Genomic DNA, 13,006 nt, shown 5'->3' on the forward strand with positions numbered 1-13,006 from the left:
GCGGCGGGGCGGGGGGGGCCGGGGCGGGCTGGGGGCACCCAGGGGCGTGGGGAAGATCGGGGGGCACCCGGGGATGTGGGGCAGGGATGGGAGGACCTGGGATGCGGGATATGGATGGGGGCACCCGGGGGTGTGGGGCAGGGATGGGAGGACCTGGGATGCGGGATACAGATCGGGGGGGACCCAGGGGTGCAGGATATGGATGGGGGACACTCGGGGATGTGGGGCAGAGCTGGGGGGCACCCAGGGATGTGGGATATGGATGGGGGCACCCAGGGGTACAGGGCACTGCAGGGGAACCCCGGCACGTGGGGCTGCCCCCCCCTTCAGCCCCGCACCCCGGTGACCCCCACCACCACCATCCCACAGACACCCCGGGCCGGACGACGGAGCAGCACCAACCCAAGAAGCCCAAGAAGGAGAAAGGTCCCAAACCCACCAAGAAGCCCAAGGAGAGACCCAAAGGCTCCAAGAAGGCCAAGGAGAAGGACAACCCCCCCAAGAAACCCAAGGAGAAGCCGCCAAAAGGCTCCGCCAAAGCCCCGAAAAGCTCCAAAAAACCCAAGGAGAAACCGCCCAAACCCACCAAAAAACCGGCGGGCAAAAAGAAGCCGGAGGCGCCGGCTGCCCTCCCCGAGGAGCCCCCCGAAGGGGCGCAGCCCCCAGCGGCACCCCGCGCCGAAGACGCCGCCGGGACGCCCCGGTGGCTGCCGCCTTCGCCCTACGAGGAGGAAGAGGAGGAGGAGGAGGGAGCCRGCAAGCGGCGAGGTGAGCCCGGGAGGCTTTTTGGAGGAAAACTCTCCCCTGAAAAGCGGGAGGAGAAAGCTCCGCTGAGCGGTTCCCCCCCCTTCTCCACGGCGGCGACGCTGGGCGCCAAGCCGCCTCTGGCCCCCCTGCTCCGTTGCCCCCCCCCCGTTACATCCCCAGAGCCGGAGTATTTTTCTCCAAAAATCTGGCTCCCATCCGCTTTTTTTTTCCTTTTCCTGGTTGGGAAATTCATTCCTTGGCGGTCGCTGCTTTTTTTTTCTTTCCCTCCCTGCGGTTCCTTGCCGCTGTTTCAGCCCCACCCCCCCCCCACCAGCATCATCCCCCTCCCCGGAGGGGCCGGGATAAGGGGGGACCGTGGGACCCCACCAGCGCCTCTGTCCCTCCGTATCCGTCCCCAGGAGAAGCCAAGGAGCCGCCAACGGAGCCGGGCGGAGAGGACCGGCACTCCGAGTCCGATTTCGGTGAGTGCCGCGGGGGCGGTTGGCCGGGCCATGGGGATGGCGGCAGTGTGTCCCCCCCCCCTCCTTCCCAGCCCAACGCGCCCCTTTCCGTCTCCGCAGAGTTCCCGGAGGAGCCGGAGCCGCCCACGCTGGACTACAACGACCAGCTCGAGCGCGAGGACTACGAGGACTGTACGGTGGCCACACGCGGGGCAGGGGGGGACGCGGGGGTCCCCGAAAACTGCCGCCGAGCCGGAGGACCCCCTCCGCCTCACGYCCCCARATTTACCCCCCCCTTATTCTTTTTCCCCCCCCGTCCGCAGTCGAGTACGTCCGACGGCAGCAGAAACCCCGCAAGCCTCCGAGCAGGAAAAGACCCGAGAGGGTCTGGCCCAAAGCGGAGAAGCCGAGTAAGTGCGGTGGCGGAGGGGACCCCCCTGGGGCGCGGGGACCCCCCCCGTCTCATCCCGTCACCCACCCTGGCACGGCCCCTCTTGCCCTCGCAGCGGAGCCGGACGAGCTGCYGCCACCACCGCCACCGCCACCACCGCCGGAACGGGACTACGAGGAAGGCTTGGAGCGTCCCGACTTCGATGACCGTGAGCGTTGAGCAGCCCCAGCTCGGGGCGGGTGACACCACCGGGGCTCGGTGCCCCCCACCCCAGGGTGTCCCCATGCGCCCTCCCCAGCGTCACCCTCCTCGTTCTCGCCCCGCAGTGGACTACGGGCTGCCGCTGCCACCGCCACCAACAAAGCCCAAGAAATACCCGGATAAAGAGGATGAGATGGAGACGGACGAGGAGAAACTCAAGCCGGGTGAGAGACGTGGGCTGGCGCCGGGTGCCGGGTGCCTCGGGGTGGGTGACACATCCCTCGGGGTGGGTGACGCATCCCTTGGGGCGGGTGACGCATTCCTCAGGATGGGTGACACCTCCCTGATCCCCTCTCCCGTGCACCAGGGAAGTCCAAGAAAGGCGGCAGCAGCAAAGAGGAAGAGGAGGACCCTTGGGCGGAGGAGAAGGGCCGGGATCGCAAAGGTGGGTGCTCGCACCCGGGTGCTGCCTGCCCCAGCCTTTCCCCCCCACCCTCTCCCCTTTGTCCCTTTCCCCCCCCTCACTTTGCCCCCTTTTTTCCAGGAAAACCCAAAAAACCAGGTGGGAAGAAGTGGGAGACAGACGAGGACGAATGGGCCCCTCCAGAGGAGAAGACGAGTGAGTTGGTCTCCAGGGTGGGGGGCACCCGATCCCGGCGGGTGGCAGCGTGGAGTGGGATGCCCCGATGGATGCCAGGGATGGGGTGCCACCACCTCTTCCTCATCCCCGCCAGAATGTCCCCCCATTGGGCTGGAGTCCCACCGCATCGAGGACGACCAGCTCCTGGCTTCGTCCATGCTGCGCCATGGCCTGGGCGCGCAACGCGGGCGCCTCAACATGCAGGTAAGAGCCACCGCGGCGCCGGGGGGGTCCCCATGCCGGCGGGTCCCCGCACCCACCGGCCRCTCCCTCCCTCGCAGGCGGGCACCAACGAGGACGACTTCTTCGACGGTGCCTGGTGCGCCGAGGACGACAGCCGGGCGCACTGGCTCGAGGTGGACACGCGCCGCACCACCAAGTTCACCGGCGTCATCACGCAAGGCCGGGACTCCCAGATCCAGTACGGGTGGCGCGGGGACGAGCGGCGCCGGGAACGGGACACCCCAGCTGTGCACCGCTCTCTGAACCTGTCCCCTTTTGTCCCCCAGTGAGGATTTTGTCACCAGTTTCTACGTGGGCTTCAGCAACGACAGCCAGAACTGGGTGATGTACACCAACGGCTACGAGGAGATGGTACGTGGTGGGACCCCAAAGTGGGCTGGCAGAGGATAAGGCCACCTTGTAGAGCTCCAGCCCARCCCCATCTCTCCCTCTTGGCCAGATGTTTTACGGCAATGTGGACAAGGATACGCCRGTGTTGACTGAGTTCCCGGACCCAATGGTGGCCCGCTACATCCGCATCTACCCCCAGACCTGGAACGGCAGCCTCTGCATGCGCCTCGAGGTCCTGGGCTGTCCCCTCTCCAGTAAGAAACGCTCGGGGACAGGGCTGGGGTGGGTGACAGTGGCTCTCTGGCCACCTACGGTGGCACCCGGCATGTCAGTGCCAACGTGCCTGTCCCTTCCCAGCCATCAGCAGCTACTACGCGCAGCAGAATGAGGTGACATCCACCGACAACCTGGATTTCCGCCACCACAGCTACAAGGACATGAGGCAGGTGAGCCCGGGGCACCCTGGAATTGGCACCCTGCTCCAGCCTGGAGAGCATCTGTCCCTCCCCGTGGTCCAAAGCCAGCTGGTGGCCCCCGGCCAGGGCCCGCTGTCCCCCAGCACTTGTCCCCGTGCACCCCCAGCTCATGAAGGTGGTCAACGAGGAGTGTCCCACCATCACCCGCATCTACAACATCGGCAAGAGCTCGCGGGGGCTCAAGATCTAYGCCATGGAGATCTCCGACAACCCGGGCGAGCATGAGACCGGTGAGACTCGGGAGAAAAGGGGAAGGCACTAGGGCACATCTCCTGTGCCCCAGCGCAGGAAGGACCATGGGTGGTGGCAGGGGCAGGGCCTGATCCTGCCCCATGCCCGCAGGTGAGCCCGAATTCAGATACACGGCCGGGCTGCATGGTAACGAGGTGCTGGGCCGGGAGCTGCTGCTCCTGCTCATGCAATTCCTGTGCAAGGAGTACCAGGACGGCAACCCCCGGGTGCGGAGCCTGGTCACCGAAACCCGCATCCACCTCGTGCCGTCCCTCAACCCTGACGGCTACGAGCTCGCCCGCGAGGCGGTAAGGAGGGTCTGGGGGGCCGGTGGGGCAGGAGATAGCCTTGGGCGCTCACCACCGGCCCTGGTGCATCGCCGCAGGGCTCGGAGCTGGGCAACTGGGCGCTGGGCCACTGGACGGAGGAGGGCTACGACCTCTTTGAGAACTTCCCCGACCTGGCGTCGCTGCTGTGGGCAGCCGAGGAGAGGAAGCTGGTGCCGCACAAGTTCCCCAACTATCACATCGCCATCCCGGAGCACTACCTGGTCGAGGACGCCACGGTGAGTGCGGCGAGAGGGGGGCACCGGCATGGCGGCGGCAGTGAAGGGAAGGTCGCGTCCCACACCGCCGTGCCCATCTCGCCAGGTCGCGGTGGAGACGCGGGCCATCATGGCCTGGATGGACAAGAACCCCTTCGTGCTGGGAGCCAACCTGCAGGGCGGCGAGAAGCTGGTGTCCTACCCCTTCGACACGGCGCGGCCCCGCAGCGAGACAGCGGCGGGCGCCCCTCGCCCGCCAGACGACTATGAGGATGAAAACCCCGAGCTGCAGGAGACGCCGGACCATGCCATCTTCCGCTGGCTCGCCATCTCCTACGCCTCGGCCCACCTCACCATGACCGAGACCTTCCGCGGTGGCTGCCACACGCAGGACATGACCGACACCATGGGCATCGTGCAGGGCGCCAAGTGGCACGCGCGGGCTGGCAGTAAGTGGGGCTTACCCCCCCTCACCTCCATCTAGGCATCAAGGTGGCACCCATGGTGGGCAGGTTGGGTGGTAAAGGGTGGTCTCATGCCACCCACCACTTCGCCCGCTCTTTTTTACAGCCATGAACGACTTCAGCTACCTGCACACCAACTGCCTGGAGCTCTCCATCTACTTGGGCTGCGACAAGTTCCCCCACGAGAGCGAGCTGCAGCAGGAGTGGGAGAACAACAAGGAGTCTCTGCTCACCTTCATGGAGCAGGTAAGCACCGGGACACGYGGGCCGGTGGCTCCGCCGCCCGCCTCGAGCAGCTCCTCGCCTCTCATCCCCTTCCCCCATGCAGGTCCATCGGGGCATCAAGGGCCTGGTGACGGACCAGCAGGGCGAACCCATCGCCAACGCCACCATCGTGGTCGGCGGGATCAACCACAACGTCAAGACAGGTAAGGCGTGGAGCGGGACGCAGAGGGCAACGGTGGCACCACGTTGCCTCCTTCACACCTCTCGGTGTTCACAGCCAGCGGCGGGGACTATTGGCGCATCCTGAACCCGGGCGAGTACCGCGTGTCGGCCCGGGCCGAGGGCTATAACCCCAGCGTCAAGACCTGCAGCGTTTTCTACGACATCGGGGCCACGCAGTGCAACTTCGTGCTGTCGCGCTCCAACTGGAAGCGCATCCGGGAGATCATGGCGCTGAACGGCAACCGGCCCATCCGCCGCATCGTGCCCGGGCGCCCCATGACGCCCCGCGAACGCATGCGCTTCCGCATGCGCCTCCGGCACCGCATGCGGCTGCGGCAGCAGATGAGGCTGCGGCGCCTCAACGCCACCACGGCCGCCAGCGGCCCCACGGCCCCGCCGCCCACCACGGCCCTGCCCTTCCCCTTCAGCAGCACTGCCTACGTGCCCTGGAGCCAAGAGCCTCCCACCCCCGGCACCTGGGAGATGGAGACCGAAACAGAGGTGGTGACGGAGCTGGTGACGGAGACGGAGGCCTGGGAGGTGGGCACAGGGACGGCACAGCCCCTCACCACGGCCGAGACCTACACCGTGAACTTTGGTGACTAGGAACCGCTTTGTCCTGTCGCTCCCGCCTCGAGCCAAAGCCAGACGCTAGCGGCTGGTTTGGTTTCGCCCGCCGCAGGCTCCGGCATCTGCTTCCGAAGTCTTCCTTGAGCCCTGTGGCCCCAAGGCAGCCCACTCCGGGTGGGCGCCCGCTCCTCACCTGCGTTGCTTCCTACACCTGCAGGCCACGCGGTGCCAACGCTTGCCCCGAAGGCCAGGGGGCTGTGGAGTGTCCCCCTTGCCGGGCTCCGGAGCCAGACGGGAAAGGACGTGCTGCCCCTTCCCTCGAGAGCGGGCAGTGCCACCCCCAAGCCTGGCAAAGGAGGGGGTGAAGCAGGATCCAGCCCTCGCCCCCATCCCCGTCTCCTGGCACGGCAGGGTGGGCAGGGGTGGTCCCGCTCTCCAGGGCAGGGCCCACACGGAGGCAGGCACAACCCCGGTCTCCCCCACACGGTTTTTCGTTACACAAATAAATCAAGCTATGTTGGTACGAGCGTCRCCTCGCTTCTCTCCGCTGCCAGCCCCGTGCCCGGGCGGCTCTGTGCCAGCCCTCCCACGAGGACACACGAGGACGACACGCAGGTGGGTGCCAGGCCCCTCCGCGGGGGCAGCGAGCGGGGCCGGGGGTTTATTGAGTCCACGTCCCACCCRCTCAGTCAGTGCCCGACCTCCATGTCCCCGTCGTCGTCCTCGGCGCCGAAGCCGGAGAAGCTGATGGGCTGGCAGCTGAGGTCRCGCAGGTTGATGAGGCAGGCAGTCTGCGTGGCACTGAAGGCGGGCACCGTCACCAGCAGGACCTGCTGCCCGTCATCTCCTGCAAGGACAGGCGGGGGTCAGGCGGACAAGCCCCTGCAACAGCATGCTCCAGCTCGAGCACTCTTGCACCCTGGCGCGGTCCCCTGGCCAATGACGGGGACCAGGAGTCCCAGCCCGTGGTGGCTCGAGGTCTTCCAGGCTCTGGGACTCACCTTTGAGCATCTTGGACTGGAAGTGGGGAGTGTTGCCGCAGAAGTAGACGTGAGGGCAGTCGGTGAGGATGAAAGGGTCCGATTTGTAGAAGGGGTAGCAGCCTGGAGGGAACGGAAATGAGACGGGGATCCCCCACCTGCGCCCCTTTGGAGGGTGCTCAACCCCCTCGCCATCAGCGGCTCCCACAGCAGCCACCCAGCCCAGGCCTTACCCAGGGTGTCCGGGGCCGTGGGGCTGATGTGTCCCACCCTCAACGTGCACTCCAGGATCTCCAGGTAGTCGTCCATGCTGCTGTATTTGAAGATGTCACTGACGTTCTGCCCAGATGTCCCCAGAAACCTGCAACGTTTTGGGGAAAAGGAAGGAGATATTTGGACGGCTGTAGCTGGCGTGAGTTGTCCCCGTGATGCCCATGCTGCCAACAGTTGTCAAAGGCCTGGTGGCAGAGCATTTCTTTTTACCTGACGCCATCCACGTCGGCCTGGTAGGGATTGGTGACCAGCTGGAGCGTGGAGTAGGCACTGGAGAGGGGCAACATGCAGTGATGCAGCGGCTGCTGGGGCAGCGTATAGTTGGTGGGGTCAAACTCGCCGGGCATCACATCCACAGGCACAGAGGTCTGCGGGCAGAGCGGGGGTTAGCAAAGGCAGCCAAACCATGCCGTTTCGGAAGGGGCTTCACGCGCCACCTCAGAGCAAAGCCACGGCTGGAGCTTGCTGGAGCTCTGCCTCGCTCCCGGATTTGGTCCTGGCCATKGCCCTGCAGGAAGCTCCACGTGGCTTTATCGCAGAGAGGGAGAAGGAAGGCAAGGGATTTGAGGCTGGGCTCTGCTCTGCCTCCCCTTCTTGCTGCGTTCTTGTACGGCTCCATGTGGAGCGCTCAAAGGGAAATTGGGAGCCAGACAAGGGGCGTTTGCCACCCCACACCCTCTAGGCTGCTGGCAGAGCATGGCTTTCCGGGCTCAGGAGACCATCTCCTTGTCCCAGAAAGTGCCCAAGTCCCCAGCCAGCCCTAACCCGCTCCAAGCGCTCACACAAAGCTGCAGCAGAATCTCATCCAGCATCTTCATGGCCTCCACGCTGGCAGCCTGCGTCTTCTTGGTCAAATACTTGGCCTGTGTCAGCAGGAAGACGGTGAGGAACAACCCCATGCCCTCTCCGCTCCCTCCTCCCCAGCCGCTGTAGGATTCCACGCGCCGGGGCTGGCATCGCCCAAGCCAAGCTGGGGAACACGAATCCCCCCCCCCAGGAGCGGAGGGCGCAGCTCCCTTCCCCGCCGCACCTTGTTGATGGTGTCGCGGTTCTGCGTGTTCTGGCTCAGCAGGTTCCCGGCGAGGATGACGCGGGAGATGCGCGCCGCGCAGCTCTGCTCGCCCTCGGCTCCCAGCTGCCCCGTCACCACGTCCACCAGCAGCTGCATGCTCAGCAGCGACTCGCCGCTCCCGCCGCCCAGCCCCAGGCCCGACACCAGCAGCACGAACCTAGGCGGAGAGGTTCAGGCAGCTGCCGGCGCGCCGCGCTTCCCTGCCTGCGCCAATCCCCGCCCTTACAGCGACGCCGGGGGGCTGCCCCACCTCAAGGGACCCCAGGGGAACCACAGGAGGGGGCAACTGAGCCCAATTTGAAATGGCAACAGGAGCCCAAATCTGTCGGCTTTCTCGGCACAAGGAGCCTCCCCCGATGGCCGGATGGGGCAAACGGTCGCCGGGGCTCCGGATGCAGCAGGGGACACGATGGCAGCCCCGTTCTTGTCACTGTGGAGACTCACTTGTCTGAGCTGGGACCTCTCCAGGGCAGCGGCCGGGGCAGGTCAGCGAAGCAGTACTCATCCACCAGGAACTTGCCGTCGTCCTGCTCGGAGCCGTACACAGCAAGGATGGTGCCTGCGGCAGAGAGCGACGGTCAGCCGCCGCCCTGGCAGATCCCTCGAGGTGGCTCCCACCTCAGACCCACCGTCCCCTACCTGTCACCAGCCTCTGCACCTCGACGGCGCCGTCCAGCTTGATCCGCTGCAGCTCGTCCTCCAGGATCAGCTCGTCCGAGGGGTGGATGTATTTGGGCAGGGGGGGCTGAGGCAGAAGGTTGTGCTGGGGGGGGGGGGGGGCAGGGCAGGCCGTGAGGACCCGGCGGAGCAGCCGGCGAGGCCAAGCTACCGCGAAGGGCCCTCGCCGCCGCCAAACGCCCGCTCGTGGCAGCCAGCGCGAGGGCGCGTGACTCTCGAGAGACGCCAGAGCAGCCCCCCGCCGCCGCCGCCGCCGGCTCCACCGCCGCCCCCGCTGCCTCTTTGAAGGCAGCGCTCCGGACTCCCGGCAGCTCCCGGGGCCGTTGGCCAGCTGCACGCCACCCGCTCGAGCTGTTTTCGCTTAGCTCTTCCCCGTGGCGCCCGAGAGGAGCAAACAATGGCACGGCTCCTCATCCAAGGAGGAAGTTACTCAGCCAGGCAGCGGGAGACGGTTCGCTGGCCTGCCTCGGAAAACGTGTTTGCAATCACCGGCCGGGCAAGCGCCTCGCCGCGTTCGAAACCGCGCCTGGCGGGCAAGGCGCTAACTTTATTCCTTGACAACCGGCCTCCAAACTTCGCAACGCTCTCCCCGCGACCCCGGCGCATCTGGAGCCGGTGGAAAAGGCTTTTATGGTTTCTGGCTGCCTGGTTTGGAGCRGCCTGGCACCGGTCGGCACGTTCCCCAGAGCCGCGGCCCGAGGGGAAAAGCCACGCTCGCGTCGCGGGGCCTGCGGGAGGGGAAGGTCCCCGCCGTTACCTCCTCGCTGATCTCCCGCAGGATGGAGGGCTGCAGCTGCATCGCTTTGAAGAGCGTCCCCACCACGCAGCACTTCTCCCCCGTCTGCAGCTCGCAGAGCTTCCTCAACGCTACGTCGTTCCCTGCGGGAGAGAAACTCCGCTCGGAGGTCCGGGGAATGCCTCRGGGGCCGGCCGCGAGGGCAGGAGAGGTGTGAGGCCGGCCTGGAGCTACCAAAAAGGGCCTGAACTCGGAGGCGAGCAAGAGGCAGCAAGGGAACGTCAGGAAGCCTCTCGCCCCCCCTTGCTTCACCTCGAGGCGAGGAGCCGAAGCCACATGTGTAGGCCAGATGGGGCCAACGGAGCGTACTGGAGCGCCAGCACTGCCTGCAGGCATTTCCTCCGCATTTCGGGGAGGAAACGCGGGTCACGCTGGGGTCCGGGGCAGGGGGGGCTCCCATCCACCACCCCGGACGTTGCACAGAGCTCGCGGTGGGCCCGCAGGTCCAGCCCTGCCCGGGAAGCGGTTTGGCAGGCAGAAGGGTTGACCACCCTCAAGCCTGATCTCCACCTCCGCCAGGACAAGACTTTCAGCCTGGGATCCCTACTGGGAGCCACGATCCCCATCTCAGCAGGACACTGGGGAAGATCTGGTCAGGAAGATGATGCTGCTGGGGAAGAGCTGGGATTTCCTCTCGCTCCTGAGGTCTCACCCACTCCTTAAAGCATGAAGAGCGGCTCTAAAAAGGCCACTAATAAGAACCGTGGCCAATGTCTCAGGGGTCTGCGCTCACGCCGGACACATCCTGGGAAGGAGCTGAGCCTCAGCAGGAGCCCGGACCACACACGTGCGAGCAGCAACTAAACGGGAGAGTTTCCTCATTCCCCGCCAAGGAAAATCCCCATCTCCAGGGCAAGTTTTGAGATTGGAGATCCCAGAAAGGCACAAGCAGATCCCCAGGCTTTAGGCAGGGATCCACAGTGAGATACGGGTGGAGGAAGGAACCAACACGCATCACAGGAGAGGCAACGAGCGCTGCAGCCATCGAGCAACAGACTGCTCCGTGCCTCCCTCTCAGCAGGACCAACTCTCTCATCCTCTTTCCCCACCGCGAGAGCTTCTTCCGATCGGAAAAGCCTCCTGCAGCAGAGACCCTTCGCCCTCCCCAGGCAATYGGCTCCAGCGCTTCATCCCCCTCACGGCCAGGGAGCATTCGCAGATAGCGAAAACACGTCTCCCTCGCCACGGTCCGAGCCCAAAACTTCTCGCCTCGCCCACGAGGACCTGGAGATGCTTCAGCTCCATCCTTTACGTGTCCGAAACACTTCTGTTTCCCTCTAACACCAACCCACGAAGCCCATGCGGCCGGAGCCTCAAGGCTCGGAGGAAAGGGGACCGGCTGCATGCAGGCAACTCTATCCCAGGAACCTCCCGAGGCCGAGGAGCCAGGCAACATCGCGCCGGGCTGGCGCTCCGCGAACTGCTGGGCTCCTCTCCCAAAATAACACTGCCCAAGCCTGCTTGCTCCGCGTCACCGACTCCTCGACCGGGCTGCCTTCCCGGTAAAGCCTCACGTACCGCTACAGGCGGCGGGGCCATTTCTCACTCCAACCCTCCCTCCGCTAATCATGCGCCTGCCGAATGCGAGCTCTGTTGCGCGAAAAACACCCCTGTCCGCTCGCGGGCGCCCCAAGTTCGGATGAGGGGAGCGATGAAGCCAGAAGCGCGGTTTCATCGGATCCGAAGAATGCAAACATCCAGAGGCAGAAAAACACAATCCGGTTTTAGTTTCTTATTCTTGGCTCTAACCCCCCAAAATGTGTGTGCTCAGGGGGAGGAGGGCTGCTTGCTCCAGCCTTTCCCCGCAGGCGTTTCTGGCCATTAGACAAACCTCGTCTCGTCACACGACTCCGGGAAGCGGAGCTTTAACGAACCTGCCGATTCCCTTCGCTTTCAGCGAAATTTACGGTTACGGCGCAGAGCAGCCGGCCAAGGAACAGCATCTGCCCTGGAGTAGGTACAACCCCACCGTGGCGTTTGCTTCCCCTCGGCTCTACGCAGCCCAGACGTCCRAGGAGAGAAAGACAAACAAGCGCACAACCCAAAAACCTCCATAGAAGGGCAAAGCGAAAYGCTCAGCTGGCCGGAGAGGGTGAAATTTGATAACAGGCTTTTTACCATGCTCTCATAGCCATGCGGGGAGCTCCGCTCCGCGCCAAAGATCTGCCGGAAAGCTTAGCCACTGAGCTCTGGCAACGGGGAGGCGGTTGCCGCCTCCAGCGCAAGCGAAGCGGCGTCTCGGAGCGCTCCGCGGCCGTTACGTCTTCGAATGGAAACTCTGTCGTAGGCGAATCCCACCGGTTAACCACGGCCGCAGCCCTGCAGAGCGAGGAAACAACCGCCCCGGGCGCCAGCGAGCCCCTCTGCCGCCGCCRCGTTGCCGCCCTGTTTCCTGACCGGCGCGTCCGTCCGCGAGCCGAACGGCACGTCCGTTAGCAGAACGAACCCGCACTTTAACTCTCGTTTCCGACAGCCAACGGCAGGTTCAAACAAAGCGGTTTTCCCACGCGGCTGACGCTTAAGACGATCCGGGAAACGGCGACGGAGAACTAGAGCAAGTCCCTGACTAGAGGGGACATTGGGTGGCAAAGAAAGCCTTCCCCCGCCCTGGCAAAAAAATATCCGCGTGGGGATAGCTGCATCCTTTATCGTGCATGTATAAGCTTAAAAAATTATCATTAACGCCTGTGGAAAGAGCTTCTAAGACGGCGCAGCAGCAGCACTGCCGCTGCGAGGCAAAAAGGGCCTCGTTGGCTGCGCTGCTTCGCTCTCCGAGCCGGGGGGGGGGGGATTAATTTGCAGGCAACGACTCACCCCACTTTTGGCGAGCCCGTTCCTCCAGGACGTGCCTCATCTCGAGGAGGCGAGTGGCGTAGATGTGAGCGTACTGGCGGTTGAAGCTGCGCTCGCCCAGCCTGAAGGGCTGCGAGCAGTCGGCGTACGCCGCGACGGGCACCCGGGCGAAGGTGGAGGCTTCGGCAGACGGGGGGGCCAGCAGGCCCTGCGCCGTGGGGGCCGCCTGCTCCGAGAACATGGCGGAAGGGCCGCCGGCTCGGACGGYGGTGAATCCGCCTGGATGCGGCGAGCTCTTCATTCGGGTGCGGAAAGCAAACGGGAAAAGCAGGGATCCCTCCTCAGCCGTCGGGTTTGTGCCAGGCACCCGCTCCGTCCTCCCCAGGGGTGATTCCCCCCCCCACCGCGGCGCCCTAATCCGGATATTTTTATATCGAGCCCTCGGCTTTTCCCCTCTCCAGCTCCCTTCGAACCACCCCGGAGCGTCAACCTGCCGCCGGCACAAGGCAGAGCCCCTCACCGCGCGTCAGGCCTGCCCGGCCCCCAGCCTGCCATCGCGCACCGCAGGTGGCTTTGGGTCTCCCCGCCACCCCCAGGTGACACTGGTGGCTGCTGGAACTGGTCCCCCCTCCCCAAACACACACCAGGTCTAAGCCGAATCCCCCACCC

The 13,006-nt window shown here is 65.2% G+C and overlaps 2 protein-coding genes across 2 annotated transcripts in view; one reads left to right on the forward strand and one right to left on the reverse strand.

The window, feature by feature from the left end:
- The first annotated feature begins 262 nt into the window (after window positions 1-262).
- On the forward strand, window positions 263-6,232 carry AEBP1 (AE binding protein 1). The gene is made up of 21 exons (XM_026076213.1): window positions 263-278; window positions 370-768; window positions 1,167-1,229; window positions 1,329-1,400; window positions 1,532-1,618; window positions 1,715-1,807; window positions 1,926-2,024; window positions 2,168-2,245; window positions 2,345-2,419; window positions 2,535-2,644; window positions 2,722-2,861; window positions 2,950-3,034; window positions 3,123-3,267; window positions 3,371-3,459; window positions 3,596-3,719; window positions 3,832-4,028; window positions 4,106-4,285; window positions 4,371-4,713; window positions 4,835-4,974; window positions 5,057-5,156; window positions 5,231-6,232. Exons 1-21 carry the CDS (start codon window positions 263-265, stop codon window positions 5,779-5,781), a joined length of 3,186 nt encoding a protein of 1,061 aa, XP_025931998.1. The 3' UTR covers window positions 5,782-6,232.
- A 129-nt stretch (window positions 6,233-6,361) lies between these two features.
- The window catches only part of POLD2 (DNA polymerase delta 2, accessory subunit), a 7,425-nt gene continuing 780 nt past the window's right edge, over window positions 6,362-13,006 (reverse strand). The window contains exons 2-11 of the mRNA XM_026076468.1: window positions 12,359-12,632; window positions 9,506-9,627; window positions 8,710-8,833; window positions 8,515-8,629; window positions 8,029-8,227; window positions 7,781-7,861; window positions 7,209-7,366; window positions 6,959-7,086; window positions 6,747-6,848; window positions 6,362-6,592 (exon numbers count right to left, since the gene is read on the reverse strand). Coding sequence (XP_025932253.1) covers window positions 6,435-6,592; window positions 6,747-6,848; window positions 6,959-7,086; window positions 7,209-7,366; window positions 7,781-7,861; window positions 8,029-8,227; window positions 8,515-8,629; window positions 8,710-8,833; window positions 9,506-9,627; window positions 12,359-12,578 — 1,407 coding nt within the window. The 5' untranslated portion in view covers window positions 12,579-12,632 and the 3' untranslated portion in view covers window positions 6,362-6,434. The remainder of the gene's footprint in view (window positions 6,593-6,746; window positions 6,849-6,958; window positions 7,087-7,208; window positions 7,367-7,780; window positions 7,862-8,028; window positions 8,228-8,514; window positions 8,630-8,709; window positions 8,834-9,505; window positions 9,628-12,358; window positions 12,633-13,006) is intronic.

This window comes from Apteryx rowi, unplaced genomic scaffold (assembly GCF_003343035.1).
Source record: "Apteryx rowi isolate R43461 unplaced genomic scaffold, aptRow1 scaffold_1103, whole genome shotgun sequence".
NCBI lineage: Eukaryota > Metazoa > Chordata > Aves > Apterygiformes > Apterygidae > Apteryx > Apteryx rowi.